This window comes from Mchenga conophoros, linkage group LG7 (genome assembly GCF_057382185.1).
Source record: "Mchenga conophoros isolate Kocher_MC1m ecotype Shallow Benthic linkage group LG7, M_conophoros_male_GT1.1, whole genome shotgun sequence".
NCBI lineage: Eukaryota > Metazoa > Chordata > Actinopteri > Cichliformes > Cichlidae > Mchenga > Mchenga conophoros.
This window is the reverse complement of record NC_140532.1, coordinates 3,552,122-3,574,372: the sequence shown is the minus strand read 5'-3', so window position 1 is coordinate 3,574,372 and position 22,251 is coordinate 3,552,122. Positions and strand designations below refer to the sequence as shown.

At 40.8% G+C, this 22,251-nt stretch overlaps 1 protein-coding gene across 1 annotated transcript in view; it reads left to right on the top strand.

Moving 5' to 3' along the window:
• tmtc2b (transmembrane O-mannosyltransferase targeting cadherins 2b) overlaps window positions 1-21,346 on the top strand; it is an 83,178-nt gene extending 61,832 nt beyond the window's left edge. Inside the window, exons 6-12 of the mRNA XM_085281570.1 lie at window positions 205-389; window positions 1,411-1,489; window positions 4,167-4,288; window positions 8,653-8,734; window positions 11,029-11,143; window positions 14,574-14,637; window positions 18,978-21,346. Of these exons, the coding sequence (XP_085137696.1) occupies window positions 205-389; window positions 1,411-1,489; window positions 4,167-4,288; window positions 8,653-8,734; window positions 11,029-11,143; window positions 14,574-14,637; window positions 18,978-19,157 (827 nt within the window). The 3' untranslated portion in view covers window positions 19,158-21,346. The remainder of the gene's footprint in view (window positions 1-204; window positions 390-1,410; window positions 1,490-4,166; window positions 4,289-8,652; window positions 8,735-11,028; window positions 11,144-14,573; window positions 14,638-18,977) is intronic.
• The last annotated feature ends 905 nt before the right edge of the window (window positions 21,347-22,251 follow it).

Below are 22,251 nucleotides of genomic sequence, written 5' to 3'. Positions count from 1 at the left end.
ACTTTGTTGGGAGAAGGAATCCTGGATCCCAGATAAATGAGCCACGCTACAATATTATGTGCTTTATCACTTTATATCACTGTGACTGGAGCGTCTGATGCCAGTTTATCATTGTAAGCACAATTATCACTGAGCTTTTATCGATCGAGTGAAGCGACAGGAACAGTCTAAGCTTTCTGTTTGTGTTTCGTTTGATCCCAACAGCAGCCTACTTGAACACAGGCATCATCCTGATGAATCAGGGTCGCCTAGATGAGGCCAAACGCACTTTCCTGACCTGTGCTGATATCCCAGATGAGAATTTGAAGGACCCTCACGCCCACAAGAGCTCAGTCACAAGCTGCCTGTACAACCTGGGCAAGCTGCTCCACGAACAGGGACACCAGGAGGTAATGACAGATTGCAGATCTCGTATGCTAAGAACATATTTAAGGCAATAATAACCTTATAGCATGTCATAATAAAGGTTAAGGATACAATAAAATACACCAAGTGGAGGCAAGAATACTGTTTTTTATTTATGTGAATTCCCCCCAAAACCCGCCCTTGAAACAGGAAAAGGAAATGTCTCAATTGCATTTGCAGTAATATAAATCGTTTTTTTGTCTCATCTTTGTTTTTTATATTTGTCTAACAAACAGATCCATTGCTACCATGGGAGTTGAAACAGTACTCCTCTGCATATGTAAATGTTGGAACCGAACTCAGTGAACTGAGATGAAATGCAGGCAGTTACCCAAGCAGCCTTTTGGGGAAACAAAAAAAAAGCTTACTTTTATATGGACATGTTACAAAATGGTCTCAGTCATAGGGGACAAAGCGTATGTGCAGATACTCCTCAGGCTGTTTCTAACAAATTTTCTCTTTCATGCCCCAAAAGACCTCCAGCGCTGGCTAAAGTAACTGGTTTTCCACTTGCTGTACATTTATATTGAAAATACGCGCCGATGCTGCTGATTCAATCAGGAATGAAGCGGTCCTACGGCCGATTCAATAAAGGCCTTTCTAAATTGTTGGCATCCTTGAGGAACAGAGCATTCCCACTTCCTCTGACCTCTAACCGCAACATTTGCTTCAGCAATAAAATACTTTCAGGTCCTTCTGCCATTTAAACTCTGAGCGAGTCTGAGGTGACTTGCCGGACCAACACATTATACATGCTAAAGTCAACAAGCGACACGGCTCTAGTTGTCTTAACAGCCGTGACACTGAGGATAGAGCCTTTGTGCTCAGCTCTGTATGAAGCAGCCTTCTGGCGACCCCCAATTCCACGCTGTGTATTCATATTGTCATGGCCCCGGCTGCATGGGAGGAATGACGAGTTACCCCTGAGCCGGCTTCTCTAGCGGGGTCTCTGTGCTCTCTAATGCAAACGTCCCAAACCTTCTTTTTTGTGTGTTTCATTCACAGGAGGCCCTCTCTGTGTTTAAAGAAGCGATACAGAAAATGCCGCGACAGTTTGCACCGCAGAGCCTCTACAACATGATGGGTAAGAGCTGCTCGTGTTTCAGGACCATGAGCGTAATAGATACTGTTTTTACTGTGGAAGAAAAAAGTCTGTGGAGGTCTTGGAGGTATTATCAGCTGGTCATCACACATTTATGCTTCACAAAACACAAGAAAAGTACAAAGGCCGTGTACTTCCTGCATATTGTGTATTATTTTGGACTATATTTCTTTATTCCTTGCATAAACATTAAAGATCTGAGATTTCCAGAGCAGGCTACTATAAAAGGCAGTAAAACATGAAAACTTCAAAAAATCACTATTCAGGTCCATAATATCCTGTAAAAAGAAAGAAAGAAAAAATATTTGTAAGGCACGGTGTCATAAAAATTAGTAATACGAGCCAAAAGCAGGATTTCTGTTGGTGTTGCTGAGATTTTTTGGGGGGTCAAAAACAAAAGTTAGATAAATACACGTATAGCAAACTGTGCTAATTTAAAGGAACGAAGGCAGTGTGTGAGACAGCTGATCTGATTCATACAGTTAGACAGAGGTAGACAATCGGAAGCTTTACAATGTCATGTTAAACAGATGCTTTTCACTGCAAGAGCAACCCAGCTTGTTGCATTACAGCTGTAGAACAGCTGCTTTCAGCCTCATTATATCTGTGCACTCCATTGCTTTTTCTTTTTTCTCTGCCCTTCCTGCTTGTTTTTCTCTCTCTCTCTCTCACACACACACACACACACACACACACACACACACACACACACAAACACATATGAGGCTACTTATACACACACACAGAAAACCTGGAACAATAAGTAATCCAGACTAGGCAGTGCCACAGGTTTGCCTATGTGTTGGCAAAATGCAATGCGACGGAGCTCCTGAGATTATGTCAAAATGTTGATGAAAGCTTCAGGCCCCATTAAGGAGCAGCGTTGCGCCTGTAATGGAGGCACCGAGCCACAGATCTGTGATTTCTGCAGCTTAGCGTTGTTTCCTCGCTGAGCTGATTTGCACATTTGGCACACCTGCTCATATCTATTTTCAGTTTCACTCACTGCGCTGCTCTCATGCTGTTTGTCAGACGCCAAGGAGCAGAAGCTTTCATCAGAGGCGGACCTGGGTGGTAATCTGTACCCTGCTGGTCTCGCTCCAGCTCTTTCTGGTTGGCTGAGGAATGTTCCACTCCGAGGAGCTGGTTTTCAGCTCCTTGGATTCGATGTCACTTCTAATTACACGTTAATGTTTGTGCTAATCTCAGAGGTACAGAGGTCTGCTGCCAGGAAATGGAGTCAAGTAATTTGGCTGCTTTTAAGCCAATCAATATAGGAAGAGGTCGTGTCAAAATGGACCAATATGTGCATTTTTAAACAGCTCAGCACCTTGGATTAGCTATAAGTCACTGCAGGTTAGATAAGCCTTTATATAAACATGATGATTATTTATTAACCTTCGAACTAATAATTCAGTATTTACATTTAAAATAACCACCGGTGTAGGACTTTTACACACAGAGGTTTTCATTATGACCCAATGGAAATGGAAAGCTTGGTGTAATGCTGCCTAATCCACTCTGCTGTTGATGGGAGTTTTGTTATTATGTAGCTACAATCTGATGGAAACATGCAGCATGAGGCTGTAATGGTAGAGCAATAATAGCTACACACGGGATCGCTGCAGCAGGTAGCGCTGCATGTTGGATTTTTACACCTGACACAACCCCAAAGGAATTTTTGGCTCCTCTCATCATCAGAACAGGGATCTTTCACTAGTTAACCAAATGTGTAAACCACTACACTCTATAACTGGAGAAAAAATAACATATTAACATGTTTTGGAATAAAATTAATATGTATTTGCATTATTTACATGCATGCATGCATGCGTCTGTGTGAAAGAGGTATCTCTATGTTATCACTTATATGAGGAGGTGTGTTTTCATGAGACTAAAAGGCTGTGGGCAGGCGTATGTCACCTGTTGCTTATCGCTGTCTTTTCAGTAAAGCGATTAATCTGAATCCCCACTGAATTCAAACCTCAGTCTCCTCTTGTCTAAACAACTCTTTCAGTCATTTGGCAGTTCATAAGACTTGGTGTAGATTGAAATATAAACCATATTACAAGTCATATTTTAACAAGTGGGCTTTATTCACACTTTCCCCCTAAATACATCATGATGTTGATTTTTACTGTGTTGCGTTACCAGCCAGTCAGTTTTTTCCAACCATGCGAGGGTTGCTGGATAGCTTTGTTATTTCAGGTGTTGCTTTAGCAGGCAGAGGGTCAGATGTGGTGGTGGGGGAGGTATCGGATGATGTCTGACAGGTCAGGAAGAGTGAAGGAGGACAACGGGAGAAATCTTGTCCTATTGTTCTATAAGCATTACGGTGAATTTCTGCTATAATCAAGCACACTTAGCTGAAATGAATTACTTCAGGAAAAACCCTGAAATAAGAGCATCAATAATTTCTTCAGTATGAATCTAACATGTTTAAGCAATTGCAACATCCTCCAAAGCCTCTTATTACTCCATGTGTTTAAAATATGATGAAAGTGCTGGAAGAAAAATCATTAAGTTTGATGACTGGATTATAGTCTGAATTTGTTGCCTCCCTGTAATAAAAATCAAAAGAATAAAAGACAGCTGTGTGATGTTTTAACCTCTGACACTTGAATTGATCCCTCATGTGACGCTGTCTTTGCCATCACAGGAGAGGCCTACATTAGACTGAATAAGCTGACTGAGGCTGAGTTTTGGTACAGAGAATCGCTGCGAGCCAAGCCAGACCACATTCCTGCACATCTCACTTATGGGAAACTTCTCGCAATGACGGTAACGTTGTTTTTGTTTTGATCCTCCCTTATCTGTGTTTCCATTCAGTTTGCTATCATACGTTCTAGTGAGTGTTCTGATTAAACACTACCCTGCGACCAACTTTATTATTTAAAGGTGTATCCCACATTTAGTGTTTGGTTTATGAGATTAATTTAAAGTTAATTTCTACTTTTGCTGTTTTATAGCATCTTTCTTTGCTTTGGAGCAAATACATCAAGTTTCAGGGCAAAACAAACACACTGATGTCCTCGGGGTCATTTTAGCTTCTCTGTAAAGTTTAATCAAACGAAATGACTTCCTGATTTTGTCGTGCCTCCACATTTGCATCTTTAATGTGTTACTAGAAGCTACTAAAACAGTATTCTTAATCAACTGCCTAGAGAGCGCTCGAATCTCTACACTAAATGGAAAGAAAGCTAACACTGCCCGGCATCTTCCAGGTCAGCAAGTGAAAGTGAAACCTGTCTTGTGTTTTACTAATGAAAAAAATGGAGGCGTCTCCAGTATAGGAGCAGTTTCCAGAGTCCTTGAGTTTATGAGGAGCTGGTCGTGCAGTCGTTCGGTGATCGACTGCAGCAAGACGTACATACTCGGAAAAGAGCTGAGAAAAAAAGTAGTCTGATCTGAAAAGGACTGTCAGAAGACAAATAAACAAGTCAGACAGAGGCTTGCTTAGAAGGTCAAAAAAAGGGTGGAGGCCTTGTGTTCAGCAGACACCCCTTTCATCCACTGCCTGGGCCCTAATGAGAGGAGCCGGCAGCAGTGATATCTGGATTTCCAGCAAACGGCTGCACTCTTCCTGCCCCTTTTTTATTTCCTCCATGGAAACAGAATTCTTTTCAAGTTTGTTTCATTTATAGTTTTTCCTCAATCATCATTTTGTGAATATCCTCACTGATAGGTGGAGGAATTTAACAGGCAAACCAATTTTTCCACAGTTTTTAGACATAATGTTACCCTTTTTTGTGTCAACACATATAAAACCAAAAGCCTTGGAAATAAACTTGAAGTCAGTTACCACTTATATATCTGCATGGCACTGGCTACTGCCAGTAGCTAGTGAGCATAGCATAGCACATGAATTGGAAATAAAAAGCTTGGCTTCGGGGATCACTAATTAACACGTTATTTTTGGGCTGTTTAATCCATACAAAAACTGAGGTGTAAAAACCACACTTTGTGGTGTTATAACATTTTTATGTGCCAAAAGTTACTGAACCCAGCCAGGAAATAGTTTGGCATATACCCCTAAAGAAAAAAACAAAGAATGTGTCTTTTTTTTTTGTGTGTGTTTTGTATAGACTGTAGGCTTGGACGGGCCGACTGCTTCTGCATTTTTTGAGTCTTCAGAAAAACCACAAACTGTCTTTCATCTGAGTTGCTGAAGTGCTGTACAGTTGTGGATCATTGTTATTAGTCCTCTGCACACTGGCGGTGGATTGATTTGCCGTTCTGTCCGCTGACCGGTTGCCAGCTGAAAGAATAGATCAACTGGCAACGCAGATAAAACTCACTTATTAAGTTGACATGATCCCTGTGAAAAATTCAATGGAACCAAAACCCATCAGCAAGGATGGTTTCAGGGAATAACTCAATACTTTAAAGGAGAGTATTAAGACTTGGTAAAGTTGATTCAGAGAAGAAGTCTGTGAGCTGTGAGGAGAAACTTAGGAAAGTGTTATTGATTTGGGGGAAAGTAGAGTTCAAACCTTCGGGGATAAATCTCTGTAGCTCTCTGACCATGATGGATGGTTTAGGGGTCTTGAACCCCTGTGATCCCTTGAGTGCAAATGAAAGTGCGATCAAAGACGGGATCTAACTTACTTGGATAGGCTTACAGTGACTCTATTCTTTAAAGGAATTTCTGAAAGATTTTATTGAAATGTGTCAGACAAATGTTACCTGTGAACACAGGCTGTTGTTTAATATGTACCGACTCCGGCGTTTAATGTGATCCAAAGCAGTGCAGGAAGAGCAGCCGTCTGTCACCTCCCACCTCTGCCCTCCCTGTGCAACAACTGTGAGCGATGAAGACACTTCAGATGCTGTCAGGGACTTTGAGGTTCAGATCCCTCTGGGAGAGGCTGCAATATAAGGTTTAGCAGCAGGGTCAGAGAAGGGTGAGTGGTGGGTGGCGGAGCGAGCCTTTCTGTGGCTGCTGAGGCGCAGAGAGCAAAGAGACGGCGTGGATGGTGAGAAGAACAAACAGGGGAAGAAAGGGAGAGTTAATCACACAGATCAGTATTGCATGCTCAGCCCTGCTGACCCCCCTGCACCTTCACCGACACCCTAAAGAAGCAGGATGTGTTGTTGGTTGTGCATAATTATAATTATAATGCTCACAATATTGGATTCAGTCATTCACTTGTCATTTCCACAACTAATACAGTACAGGTTTCATTCATAATAACCTCGACACTCACAGAGCCAGGGATGCATCTGCAGTTTGCCCAATGTTATCAGGAGATTTGAGGTGTGAGGCGTGCGCAACTGAGCTCAGCGAGTGTGCGACAAACAGGAGAATATTGCACAATAAGTCACCTTGCTTAATAAGTAGATATCTGACAAAGCTGTATTCCCATGTACTCAGCAGATGTTTGTATATTTGCATGCTAAACTAGTGTTGGACAATGACAAACAGACTTTAAACAGATTCTAATTACCATTAAACCTAAACAGCCACATCAAACTATCTTTTAGTTTGCTGAGAAAGCCAAGATACGATATCTCCACATGGTAGCGACTTGGTTACACCTTTAGCTCATGTCCTAAAGCACATCCTGCTTTATTAACTGTTTTACAATGACCAATGAAGTGATATGTTTACTGGAGTAATAAACAGAGTACAGTCATCATTTATAGACGAGGTTCCTTCCATCCCTTTCTCGTGCTGCATTGGTCGTACCTTAGATGAAAGCTATTCCTATTTATTGCCACTCATAATCATAATCATAATCATTTCGTCTGATTAAGGGGATTCGGTGAAATTAAAAAGGGTAGCACAGTTATTAATTTTGACCTATAATAAATGATTTTTTAACAAGTAATAAAAAAAGAAAAAAGTTGTTACATTTTTGAGGTCCTACCAACATCTCGCTTATTCTGTGTATGGTCTCTGTTAATATTCTTAATGTGTCACAGCCCACATCTTTCATGCACTTAGACCTAAAACCCATTTCAGTCTGTCAAAGTTTAAGCTGTAGAGGTTTAATAACTGTAGGTCTTTGTTGAAAAAAGCAGCTGGCGGTAAAATGTCTGCATTCCCCCATCTGTGAATATAAGTATAAAAATACACAAAAGTGATGCTTTTCAGAATAAAACTTCAATCAGCTCTGTTAAACGTGTCCTTGGCACAGGCTTCATTTTCTGCAGCATCAATGGAAACTACACTCAGATGTTTACATTAGAAATTTCTGTATTTATTGAATCTACCGCTCACTGAAAATGAAGTCTGCAGTCATTAATACGATATAGGGCCCATTCCTTCTGTATGACTGAACTGAAGTTCTGCGCTAAGTGTCCCACTCATTCACGTTGTTTTTACTGGCTTTGCATAATCCAGTAATGCCTTAGTATATTAGTCTTCATGAGAAGGCTTTATCTCTCTCTCAAATGCATACTGATGGCTGCATTATTAATGCATCAGCTTTTATCGATGAGTGCACATGGTTAATTGTTGATCAGATGACATCTGGTGCCCAACTGAGATCAGCGATGTGTCAGAGTCCCAGTTGGCACTTCTATTGGCCAGCTGCTCGGTTCTGTTAGAGCTGTGATTGGTTACATGTCACAGTGTAAAGGGCCTGAGGAAGCTTTTGCGGTCTGCAGGGCTTCAGTGTGTCTTCTTCACATCATATTATGCTCGCCCCCCCCTCCGGTATGGATTCTTTCTGGAACATAAAAACAAAAATAAAAATCATATGTGTTTGTGTGCAGTACACCTGTACTTGGGGCATTATAGACACAAGCCTTTCTGTTTTCTCCTCTTCGCTACTCACTGTCTTGTTTAATAGCAGTTAGGCCACACACACTGACAATCTGCAGCTATGCTCCGGAAGTGCTCTTTGCAAAGATAATATGTTTAATGAATGAGACTTTACCCTGTCTGGTCTGCTGTGCTAAACGTGACAGCGTCTGCTTTTGTGGGACGACACATGAGCCTGACAGAGTAACAGTAGCGATCCGTGTGTTTCGTGTCTATTTGTTAAGATTTATTGTTAGAGTACGTCTGTGGTTGGAAGAGGGACATTAGGTATACACAGAGGTATTTTGGCTGTTGAGTCGAGTGTGGTGTTTTTAGACTGAGTAGCTTTGAGGAGCAGTTGAAACAATAATGACTGTGTTTAATCCATCTCTCTCAGGGGCAGAAAACAGAAGCGGAGAGGTACTTCCTCAAGGCCATCCAACTCGATCCCACAAAAGGCAACTGCTACATGCATTATGGTAAGCACGGATATATATTTCCCTTCCAGTCTGACTCACACCAGATTTCTTTTTACATTTCAAATATTTGATTTGGAAATTTCACGCATACATGCTGCACTTGTGCAAGACGAGCACTTGTGCACCTTAGCCGGTTGTTTGTACAACAGAGTTGGCTGACCCTTCTGCCATTTCTGTTTTTATTCTTTTTGATTAGTCGAGAGTCACAGGAAGCAGGGTTGATTTCCTTAGATTGTTCACTGATTTGATGGGTGTACAGAACGTGACAATTTTAGCATATGCCTCTTCTCAAGCTTTCCATTAATCAGCAGTATTACCTCCTGGATTTAATTTCTTTCATAGTACCTTTGAGTTTGTAAAAGCATTTAAAGCCTTGTCTTTGTGATCACCAGGTCGCAAGTGACATTTAAGGAAATTGGTTAATGGTGGATTTTTGCATTTTGTTGAGTACTGTGTGTGTAGGTTAATTATCCAGCCAATCAGGATATGGATTGCATTGATCCGAGCACAGAGACGGTGTTATTTCAAGAAATTACTAAACGGTACTAATAATAAAGGAGATATAATATCCATATGGAACATCCATATAACATCATTTATCTTATTTCTGTTGGCCCAAGTAAAAATATGCAGCAATTAATTTCTATTTCTTGTTCAGATCACAGCTATGGTTTAATTTACAAATATATCTATTCACAGCTAAACACATCAGATCTGCCATATACTGCTGGGTTTTCATTACTTTAGATTGACTAAGTTGTTTGTTTTTCAAAATGTTTTTTGTTTCTGAGACCGAGTGTCCTCAGGCCTGAAGAAGACTCTTCAAAAAAGGTCTTAGAGTGCACTAAAAATCATGAATTTAATTTAGCTGTGTTTATTTGATCATTTTCACTTGCCTGCCTTAGGCAGCAATGCTAGTGATGTGTTTTTTCCTATGTATTAAAAAAGGCATACACTATCCTGCTACAAATGGAGTTTCAGTCAGCATTATTAGAAGTGTACTGCCTCATTTGGGGCTTTTGAATTTTAGTTAAAAAAAATATGTAATAAGTAAAGAAGTTAGCTGATTATTGCTTTCATCCATCTATTCTGCTGGTTACTAAGGTAAATGAATTACTTCCATTGAAGAATTGAGTCATATATGCCTGGGAATAGTATTAATAGGTGATACTTTTATGTTTAGACTTGCATTTCCAACTACTTAGTAAATTAAAGGGTCAAGTAAATTAATTACGCATGCATTTATTTATTTCTTGTCCAGCCTAATTGTCACATGAAAACCTCGCGTGGCGTTCCCCAGGGATCAGGTCTTGGTCCCATTTAATTCTCTTTCTATACACTGTGTAACATAATCTGTAAATAATATAGTGTTAATGTTAGTTTTAACTGTTAGGATACTCAACATAAATAACATGAGTTTTTTTACTTAGCCCGAGTTCTTTTTCGTGTTGCTCGAAGGAAAGAAAAAACCCCAAAACGTAGAAATCTGTCCTCCAGCATTAGCTAGCCCGCTCACAATCTGGGTATGAGCTTAAACTGACAAAGTCGTACAGCCGTACTTTCTCCAATTAAGAAATAATGCAAAAGATAAAAATTATTATATTTTAAGTAAAAGCATATTATTTTTTCTGTTGTGTATCAAAGTCGGGTCCGTTTTATTAGTTGATGTGTTTGTCTCTGACAGATTTGATTTCATTTATCAAAAACAGTGCAAAACTGCAGATCTGGAGGTTTTTAGTGCACAGTTGCAGCCTAAAAACTCACTTAAAATACAGCTCTTGCCTTGTCCTGCACTAAAGGCTCCAGTTTCATCCACAGTTATTAAAAAAATGCGCTTGGGTTCACTTGGTGGTTTAGCATCCTGGCACAGCATTGGAGCTTACCAAAATCAACAGTGTATTAATTCCCCCTAAACCTGGCTCTTACCGAGGGGTCCGCCCCGCACTCGGCCTTGTCAGGCTTCTATAATCCCCTCTCATTAGGCTGGTCCACAGAGGTTAACTGCAAGGAAGGCGCACCCGTAATAAGACATAACCCTCCTGCTGAAAACATTTTTATCCAAAGGGAACAGATCTATCAAGGCTGATAATCTGAACAAATGAGTCTGAAAGATGGCCAAGGAGAGATTTTATGCTGCACTTATATTTAATGTTTCATCATATTGTCACAAGTGCAGACTAGTCTGTCCCTCTGCCCAGGCCAAAAGAAACACTGCGAGGCCGTGTATCCCTACGTGCCCCTGTGGGGATCCCAAAGTGTTTTAATAATGGTGCTGTTCCCTTCTGCCCTGCCAGGTCAGTTTTTGTTGGAAGAGTCACGGCTGCTTGAAGCAGCAGAGATGGCAAAGACAGCTGCACGCCTTGACAGTGGGGAATTTGATGTGGTCTTCAATGCAGCCCACATGCTCAGGTATGTTTTTGATTGGCGTGATTTTTTTCTCTTTCTTCAGGTTTGATGATTTCCTTAGTGCAAGAGCATGCATAAAGACACTGGATGTATTTTATTCTGCCTAGATGAGATGGGTGGGCCACAGTTTTCTGTGGCTGAGTAGAAAGAAAGCTGTGTATGAGAGAGGGAGGTCTACTGTCTGCACGTTTTATCCAGGGGCTTACACCATTCCTCAGCCTCTGTGATTTACTTGGCTATACTTTGTAATCCTCTTCTCTTGCTGCAGTGCCAGCTCTAGAACTCCTGGTTTATCTTAGTGCGTAGTGTAGCTATATATCTCAGAGGGCTGTCTCTCAAATTACATATACCACTCTGTCTCAGTCTTCCATCACTGGCCAGTGCTCATATTTGAACGCATAATTACAAATTAGTGCAAAGTTCAGCTGTTGAGGCTAAGCAGGAAAGCCCACAAACTGTTGTTTGTGAATGAGAGCCATGTGTGGGATTGTATAAATACAGCTATGTGCCAACTTACTGAATGCTTCCCCCCTCCCCCTGAATAAACCTCCAACTTTATATTAGCCAGTGTAGCGATTTCCTTGTTTAATTAGTCACCGTGGGCAACTCTCTGCATATTTGTCAAAACTACGACTGCCAGCTGTAAAGAAAGATAACTCGTGGACAAGTGCTTCGCTGGACTCACCAGAGATCTGCAAAGTTACTGTGCTTAAGAGTACATCAGTGCACTCCCACTCAGCTTTGTTCAGCGTACCTCTGCTGATCGTGTAGTATCTTCACCACCAACGGTTTCAGGCGTAGAGAGCCTCTCCTAGAGTCCAAACTCCTGGCAGCTAAGTGAGCATCAAGCAGCGCTCGGGTTGAACTCATCTCCGCCTGCTTGGCATGGGGTCTCACTCCCTCCACAGCTCGTGTTCTTTATGTGTTTGTCTTGGACGTAGATGTGGAAAGCCCATCGGTTGGTGGGGACACAAGTGAATCTGCACAGGAGAGGGGAAGAGATTAAAAGGGGGAGCAGTAGCTCTCAAATTTGCAAATGTCGTTTATTACCCCTTTGGGCTTTTGGTTTTGACTATTTTTCTTTCAAACTAATAATTTTCATCTGCTTCGTTTTAAGAGTTCTTTTATTTTTTTCACTACGAATGTAGGACAGGAAAAGTTGGGCAATAGTAAGGCCAAGAGGTACATGCTTGTACTTCCCATGAGTATGTCAAATGCCAGTGAAAGTGAAAAATTACACTGTGAAGTCGTAGAGTAAAGTACAATCTGTAGATTTCCAAAGGCAGCCCTGGGAAAAGCAAACATTATAAAACACACAAGCACTTTATCCACACGCAGTTTACCTCATACCATAACCCCTTAGTACTGTACGCTGCTATCGTGCCATAATCTTAAACCGACTATGAGACCAAATGTAAATTTTGTGAAATATTTGATGACTGCAACTAAGTGTTGAAATTGCAGCCCAATGTCAGGCTTACAAGCAGAATTTGTCTTTGTTGTGATCTCCTTTTTTTAGGTGGCATTATTAGACAACAAGATCACTGGTTTTTAATTATGGACAAGAACGTTTTATTATTTTTTTATTTCATTAATGCCTGTTTTTGTCATCAGCCTCTCTCGCAGTTCCTGTGCTGGTATAGACTTACAATAGCTCCTATTCCAATGGTCGGCCTTCACTGTCTACAGTGCTCTCACAACCCACAGTCAGACGGCTCTAGGAGGTCCTGTAGCTCTGCTGGTTACAGTGTGGCAGCTTTCCAGTTCTCCTCTCTTAATGTGTTTATAAATGTGATAATGATATTATGGAATTAGATTTGTGCATTTTTCATCTCTGAAGGATCTGCTTTCTAAATATTATGCTGGCAAACAAACATATGGTTGTGGTTGGATGTGAAAGCCACATTTATAATCTCAGGACAAATTCAGCAACTCGAGTTGGTGTTTGGATCCCTGTTGGAATGTAAAATGCTTCTTTCTGAAACAAAAAAGGGAGAAACCCAGCCATAGCATATTCTTCTGTATATCTGAATATGTAAGCAAACACAACGTATAACTTATTTAAGATCCATTTACAACACTTTGGCAGTGTGAGTTGACCCACTGTGGTCACAGACTTGAATATATCAACAACTACCATAAAGTTTTGTACAAACAGTCTTGAGAGGAAGAACGACGACTGACTGGGGGGATTTTTTTCTATAGCACCACAATGATCTTCTTATTCACGGCGTAAGCTGAAGTGAACTGGAATGGACTGACACCAAATGATCACTAAACGTGGACACCCGTCAGAACATTAGCATTTAGCTAACACCAGTATGTAGCTAACGTTAGCCTCAGAGAGCTACAAGCTATTTGCATCGCATTGTTTTTCTGGAGGCTCTTTTCCTGCTATATAAAATATAAGGTATAGGTATTTTTTTCTAACTCTGAATTATAAATCATCTCCTTCATCTGTTAAAATTAAAGGATTAAGATTTCACAAAACCAAACATAGATGTATACGCAGGTCCAGACTTTTCTCTGGAACTACGCAGATGACGATCTCATAATAAAGCACGACAGCCTAAATGAAAGCATGGCTATAAAAGCTTCGCTTCCTTTGATCATTCTGACTTAAGGGGCTCCACAGCCGGCCGCTGTTGACTCCGTCCTTGACTATGTCAGTGTTAAATTGTTTTTAATTGGGCAATTGTTACCATAAGGGCACAGCCTGAAGCTGTGTGTCATAAAGGTGACTTCTGATATGCCAGAAAGTTAACAACAGGAAGTGTTTTGTGACCGAGGAGCCACCGGCTTATGTGCAGTAGTACAGTGGGTTATGAAAGAAGATGATGCAGCCGTGTTGTAACTGTAGTTTTCGTGTCAGGAACAGTGTGTTTCTGGTTCCAGGGACTCATGCCGACAAGCCATCTGCTCAAAAATCCTTTTTGTCACAATTTGGCATATGCAGCATATTTTGGAGCATTCAGTTTGTACGCTCTGCTGTTCTGTTTTGGTTTTGGGGTTTTTATTGATGGTATGATTACGTTTCTGTTTAAATGGTGTTTGCACAGTTTAACTATCGCGATATCTATCAAGTGTTGCAACCCACATTTTTCCAGACTAAATGTAAACAGATATGTACAGTGAATATTCCAGATGAGCCTCGGTTTCTTGGTATGCAATGAACTAGATGTCCTGACCTCAAGGTTCAATTAGAACAGAAAGTGCTTGCAGTGCACTGCTCAGCACAGATGTTATCGAAAGATGCTATCGAACGAGAAGCCTACGGGCGATTGGATTGGCTTTTCTCATCCCTCATGCTGTTCCTCTGTGTTACTTTCTCACTGACCCTCGAGCGCTAGTAAACACGAGGGGTTCAAGGCCTCATCCGAAGCCAGCAGCAATAAAAATGAGTAATGACCGCCTCTCTGTTTTCCTTTTGCAGACAAGCCAGCCTAAATGAGGCAGCCGAGAAGTATTACGGACAAGCAGCGAGCCTGAGACCCAACGTGAGTAAAACCACAGCTAGCTAATCTTCCCCCGTTACTATTTACTCTGATGGACAATGCGCAATCGCAGTCTGGGTGGCTTTCCAGTATTATTACTCTCTGATCTGCTTTTGCACAACACCATGCATTGTCAATGGAGCTCAGACAGATGAATGCTAGGTTTTTACTATGCCCAGAGATTTGCTTGTCCAACATCCATCACCAACTTCAAAGGAGAGGCCAGGGTAAGCAGAATGAAAAGAATAATGATAATAACACTGAGTCAGGGGACTGTGACGTCTTGAAAATGAATGGGATCCAGTCTTTGAGAGCTCTGACAGGGAGGGTCAAGTTGTTTAAGTGAGGGTCACAGAAGGAGCGAAGTATGTTTGGCATGTGGTCACCCTGTTTATTCCTGCGTCTTGATTAAAAGAAATCAGTTTGGGATTAATGATCAACTATATCTGAACAATGATATACAGACAAAGCAAAGTCTAGTGTTAGGACCACATAAACCCTGGGATAACACAAACAAATACTGACAAATGGAGCAACCAAAACTTGAGTATAACAGAGGAATTCGATGTTTTTTCCATACATGACGAAATTCAAAGAGCGTAACTGTTCAGATCCCTGACCGTTCCCACTGATACTTTTTCTGATGTCTAAATAATTACTGTTAACTGCCTCCACCCAAAATGCACAGCCAGCGTTGATTAGATGTTTATAGGCCGCTTATTGTGCTCCACATTGCCGACAATAGACCGAGGTAGAGCTGCTGTGTTTTCCGTGTGCCCAGCTAAGTGAGGAACGAGATGTGAAATACTGTTCTTTAAATAACAATAATAATAATTATACATTTTTTGCTTTTAATGAAACCCGTCGGTATTGTACATCAAATATTGCAGTTTTGATATATGACAGGATGATTTATGAGCATGTTTAAAGCATAACTGGGTTCTGAAAGGTTTAAAGAGTACAAACTCATTATCGATAACACATCGATTTTGTGGAGTCTCACATCAGGTTCTTGTCATTAATCCATAACAGACTCTTACATACACAACTACAGCCAGTTTGGAGTTAACAAGTTGGCTTCAAACTGTTTGGAGAGTGTATGAAATACACACAACACCATTTCTGTGTCAGTGTTGTTCAGTTCGTCTGTAAATTAAAGTCTCGAGATGTTTGTGTACTCCGTAGTCCTCGTCCACATGCAGTTGCATCGTTTTGCCCCTGTCGGGTCCACTTTTTGGGAAACTTTTTGTTATTTGTGTTACTTTACAGCTGAGGCATTATTATAATTTAGCATCTTCATCCATCTTCCTTACCTGTATCCTTTGTTCTTTCCAATGTGATTTGACTTAAGCCACGTATGCTGTCTATCTTCATTTGTCATTTCATGCTTTACTGCGACTTGACTCTTTGCTCTCCAAAGGCCCTGGTGTTTTATATTAGGCACATATGTCTGCTTGCTTTCAGGGAGAGAGGACACTTCCTTCCATTCAAAGGATTTAACAGTCCTACAGTTCCCTCAATCTAGATAAACTAAATCGGGTTGGATGCTTGCTTAGCATCAGTTGCTCTCTATAACCTATGACATCTGCCCTTTCAAAGTTTCCAACTTTATATGGATAGTCTTTGCTTAAATGGCTATTTAAAGTCATTGCAGCCAGGTCATTCAACACCTGGTTTTACACTGAACATTCACAACCTCTATAGCATATGTTGCTTTACAGTCTAGGCTAATATGCTCTGCATCTGGACATGCCTCTGCTCCTGCATGCCTATTTCAGCGAGGGTGGGGAGGCAGCGAGGTTACAGAGCAGCAGGAAATGAGAAAAAAATAAAAGCTTTTGACAAGCCAGTGTTCTGCAGTGTGTTGCAAGGGCTAGGAAGAATGCAGAAACGGGGGTATAAATCACAAACGGCTTAGATATATGAAGAAGGGGGAGAAGCAAAGGCTTTTAGTAGTCTTTAGCTTTGAGTCTGCAGGGTAGACTTAGGAGGGAAACAAAATTCAGGGATTGCTAAGTTATGCATGGGTGAAAAGAGCAATCTTTGAAGCTATGCTGCAGCTGTGCTAAGAAGAAAACCAGCACTCTGTGGATTTTCTACCCAGGAGTCACTGCACAGTGTTTCACGTGTTACACCACTCATCAGCAAGTGTCCTGGGGAGCGGTAAAAAGTGTGAATACAAGCTTTGTTAGCTTTCTGGAAAACATTTACTTCTATTCTCCAGGATCCATCCATTCAAACCCTGACTTTGACTGGACAGAGTTTGTTTGTTAAAGTCTTACTGCCCACCTGCTTCAGTGAACTCACACATGTATTAGAGACTGGGGCAATGACATTTTTTGTTTTTTGTTAACACACAATACATCAATACATTGTGGCTCCGTTTATGTGTCGTCACTGTCACTGTCAACTGTGTCCATCTGTATAAGAAAAAATACTTTGGCTCACAATTTTCAGACTTTTAAAATGCACCAACTTGTAAACTGAAGCCTGGCGGTTATTCTATGATTTAAACATCCAATGATGGGTCAAAAAGAAGGTAATTTAGAGTGCCTCAGAACTACCCCAGCCATTAAATTCAAGAACCCTGGCTGCTAGCAGAACAAATTTAGTTTTGCCAGGATGCTTTAAATTAAAAGAAAGACCCTCTCCAACGAGCTACAGTAGAGGTCTTGGTCGTGTCAGTCCTTCCTTTGGGCCATGCATGTGTTCTATGTTTTACATTTTATGTATGTCTTTTATCCTGTCTTCCTTCTCTCACCCCAACCAATCACAGCAGATGGCCCCGCCCCTCCCTGAGCCTGGCTCTGCCGGAGGTTTCTTCCTGTTAAAAGGGAGTTTTTCCTTCCCACTGTCGCCAAAGTGCTTGCTCATAGGGGGTCATATGATTGTTGGGTTTTTCTCTGTATCTATGAAGCGCCTTGAGGCTACTTGTTGTGATTTGGCGCTATATAAATAAAATTGAATTGAATTGAATTGAATTGAATTGAATTGAATTGAATGTGTTTACAGCAGAAAATGGTTTTCTCTCAAGGGGACTGTGGTATAGTTGGGCTATACTGGTTGAATTCTGCCAAAGAGAAAAGCACTCTCCTTCTCATTAAAATGGAGATCATGCATGGAGCATCACTCATCCTACTCTGGCACTGGAAAAACTGTGAAATGTTTTGTAAGCGAACAGTCCAGCAAACGGCATCGTTCACACAATTCCTCGTAGTTGGGAATATATGAGACAAAGGCTAACACTCTTAGGAGAGCTTCTGTGCTTAAAAGTGTGACACTTAAACTCCAGATTCACATTAATATAAGAATGTAAACTGTCCAGTTATTCATCTGGGGTTGTTTATTTGGAGAGTTACTTAAATGTTGATCTAGATTCAGTGTCATCTATTCAGTCTTCATCTATTATGATTTCTCCGTTCGCTCTTTCAACAAGAGAAATACTTTGGGTTACCTAATGGACCAAAAGAAATTGTTCACCTCTTTAAATATCATAATCATGCATGTTTTAAGTCAGACGTGCATGTGATGATCGTTATAGTAAAAAAGTCTTTCTTTTTTTTTTTTTTTAACATCCTCGTATTCTAGGAATTACAATTATAGAAATCACAATAGTCCGAAGCAGTAGCCTCACTACACGATTAGACATGTTTTTCACATTTCAAACTGAAATAGTGATCAGATGTGGCCCTTCCCTAGCCCTGGATATCCTCCTGACATGATTGCACCCCAGACACATTTCCTGTAGTTTGGTCCTCATGACTCACTCATTGCACCGCTGATGATTTTGCCCCTCGGCACTAACGGGAATAAACAGTATATTCATCTCAACCCACTTCAAAGTCGCGGTCGCTCCCTCTGACATCTACGGCCACAGACAAGACACAGAGACACGCAAAGCAGCATGATTACCAAACTCCAAACAGGGTCTGGGTGATCAGACGAACAGAAACCACTGTGTTAAAAAATTTCTTTCTTTATTTAAGCCTCACCTCTGGCATTTTCTCTTGCTTTTGTCATAAGAGACAAGTTACTGTTACTAATTTTTTCCATTTCCATTAAATTATGTACATCCCAAAGTGTGAACAGATGGACTTTATGTGCATTATTTATCAGCCCGTGGATGTAGTAAAATTTGAATTTTTTATTAAAACATATCTCTAGTTAAAACACTGTCCTTATGTGTATGTTAGCTCCCGTTTGCTATGTCCCAGGCAGCTGTGTTTGTACCAACTACACTAGTTTATAAACTGTTGCATTGTCTTTTGAGCTTAATCTCTGAATCCAATTGGTCTTACCCTAAAATAACTAAGATCGCTCTCTTTTTTCTTCTTAAATTTCAGTACCCTGCAGCTTTGATGAATCTTGGGGCAATCCTCCACCTCAATGGGAAGCTGCAAGAAGCTGAAGCCAATTACCTCCGAGCACTTCAACTAAAACCAGATGATGCCATCACCCAGTCCAATTTGCGTAAGCTGTGGAACATCATGGAGAAACAGGGCTTGAGGACCACGAGCCCCTGAGCTCAAGAGATCCCGCCTACTCGCCATCTGCACACCAGACCCGGGAAAAGGACAGCCTACACGCTCCTCATTTGCTCCTGTAATCCAGAAAGGATGGAAGAGACTCAGGGAGAATGTTTGCTCAAAGAGGCCGTGACTGTACCACACAGCTCTCCTAGTGACTCCTGAGCTTCGCATACACCTCAGGCCAGCAGCTTTCCTCACAATCATTGCTCACAGTTTGGCAGACGTTATGTGGTATTTGGACTTTTAAGTACTTTTTTCAAAATTAAGGCTTTTTTTCCTTTATAACTAAAGCACTTGAAGTAAGACCAGGTACATCCTTTAACATTTGAGATGAGTTATACTTAAACTAAGCAATTCTGCTGAAAGGTTTCTCAAAAAGAATTGTTGAACTGGGTAAAATTTAATATTAGAGATAAAAGAGAGGAAAGGATCTCATAACGCTGCACTGGGGGGGAGCGGGTAGTTTCCAACACCATTAAATGAAGTTCTTGGTTTGACCAAATACTCCACTTTGATCATGAAGACAGTACATGAAGAACTAACAACATTCAAAATCACAACTTAAATTTATATCTCAACTCTCCAGCTTGTGTACTGATTCATAGTCTCGGTGATGAAATTTGTTCATTAGAATATACACACTTTGCTATTATTGCAAACCATTTGTAGCACTCTCCTAATATTCGGTGACTTGAAACTTGAAAAAGGGAATTGAATTTGTTAGCCATTGCAGCACAACGGTAGCCTCTGCAAATGTTCCGCTTTGCAAAACCCAGCATATTTTGGCAGTTAAGCTCAAAAAGTGAAGAAAAATTTGCATTGTAATGACTTAAAAGGTGTAATATCTTTTTCATGAGTGTAGCAGGAAGTGTTTTTATCATTACAGATCTTCTCTGCATTGGTTAAGAAGTCACCATGGCAGTTAAGAAACTATACATAGAAATGTTAAGCTACCTTCCTGTGGAAGTAACAGACAAAAAATAGGTAGGTACTGTAGATTCAGGTACACCGCCTTGCTACATGCCCGAAGCTTTTATAGAAGAGTGTGTAAGGACCTTAAGCAGATGAAGGAGTTCTTCTAACCAAATACAAAAACTATGCTGATGCACACCTTTTAACCACAGAACAGTGCACAGTCATGGTGCATTTGAGGGAAATATTTTAATGCCTTTATGTTGATATAAGTAAGTTTAGTGTGTGTGTGTGTGCGCGTGTGTGTATAAATTAATTCTAATATATACCTACATAGTGTATAGTATCAAAAAAATCATCGAAAGCAGCAAAAAAGTAGCCAGACACGAATTTGACTGCGTTACTGAGCAAGTTTGGCTTTTTACATTATTACAGTATTTCTCACATTGTCAGTCTTTCAGTCTCATTTGTACATATTCTGTGTAATTTGTTTGTTTTATTGTCAGCAAGTGAAACAGCACCTTCCCAGAGGTATCAGCATGTACCATATTTAGAATAATTTGTTATTGGTTCACAAACCTCTCAGCTATCCGTGTCCTTTGTTTATTTCATTTTAAGTTATTGCTCTGTGTTAACTAGCAGCAGAACCAGCTGGTACTGTGTTTTTAGATGTAAAAAGAAGGAAACGACAGCTGTTATGTTTACTCCTGTGGTCATTATGGAGTAAATACCCAGTTATGTGGCCCGTCGTGGGTAAATACAGAGCAGCGTCTACAACGAATGGTAACGTTTTTTGAGTTTATGTCATTTGTTACAGTCACAATGCTATAACACCGTTCTGTTTTTAGCTATGATGAAGATTCACAGTTCACATTAATTCCTAGCACCGTATGTCACACACATCAGACATATCGTGTAATTATCACATGTATATATAAAGTGTTTATGAAGAAACACTGTCAGCTTGTTTTAATGAAGGTGTTTGAGAAAAAAAATGTTTCACTCTGTGTCTCTGCTCAGGGATCTCAAGCGGTGGGCTATTGCAGAAACTTGTTCACGGAGCGTTTACTAAATTAAAATTTATTTTTGAAAGTTGTTGTATTTGTATAAATTATCGAGCTTTGTAGCCCCATTTTTTCTCCTTTTTGTATTATAAAATGAACAATGTGCCAGAGTAGACCTTTCTTCCCAGTGGTGTTTCTCTTTGTTTTGTTTGTCTGCTTATCTGTTTGTTTGTTTTTCCACAATAAATTGATGGTGTTCTGCTTTGACGAGTGCCTGTGCAGCCATTATTGCTGATTAGGGATGGGTATCGTTTAGGTTTTATCCGATACCGGTGCCAAATCGGTACTTTTGAAACGGTGCCAATGCTCAAACGGTGCTCAAACCGGTGCTTAAAGGATGGGGAACACAAAATTGGCCGAAAAACCTCTCATGTTCAGCTGGTTTTTTGTAAAAAGATAACAATGTTAGCCTTTTCTGCAGCTATGGGGCATATATGGCATCACTCTTGGCTGGAAGCAGTGCTTAAACAATGGAAAAAAAACACAAACTTTGTCCAAAAACCTCTCATGTTTAACTGTTTTCCACTTTTTCTTTGGTCATTTTAGCCTTTTTGTCCAGGGTGAAGGGAGTATCTGCCATCAAACAAGAAGACAGCCGCATGTAACTACGACGGCGTTTGCTAGTTCACCTTACTGCATTAATGTAATAACGTGGTTAGCCTACTCAACGTAAATTACACACGGACAACATTAAGCTACTCACGCAGAGAAGAACGGCTGCTGCTGCATCATCATCCTCATCATTTCTGCTACACTGGCAGGGCTAGGGGCCAGGACTCTCCCCTTCGGGTTTTTGGGGGATGTTGCTAACTCCGGGTCAGATAACAGGCACCACACCTGCAGTAGATGTGCTCGGTGTGAGGTCTCGCAGCAAGCTATCATACGGCGCATTTCTCGGCTTTAAAAAAAACGCTATGCGTCGCCAGGTGTTTCATCGGATTTGAGGTGTTACCTCCTTTGACAGTATCACAGTATCAGCTTAAAGCACTTGTTGCTGCTGAGTTTGCATCTTTTGCTGTGAAGTACAGCCAGACTTCTGACCGCTTCGCCTTGGGCATTTTTAATCTAAGCTCTGCTCTAGAAGAACGTACGTACCTGGCCCCGCCTACTAT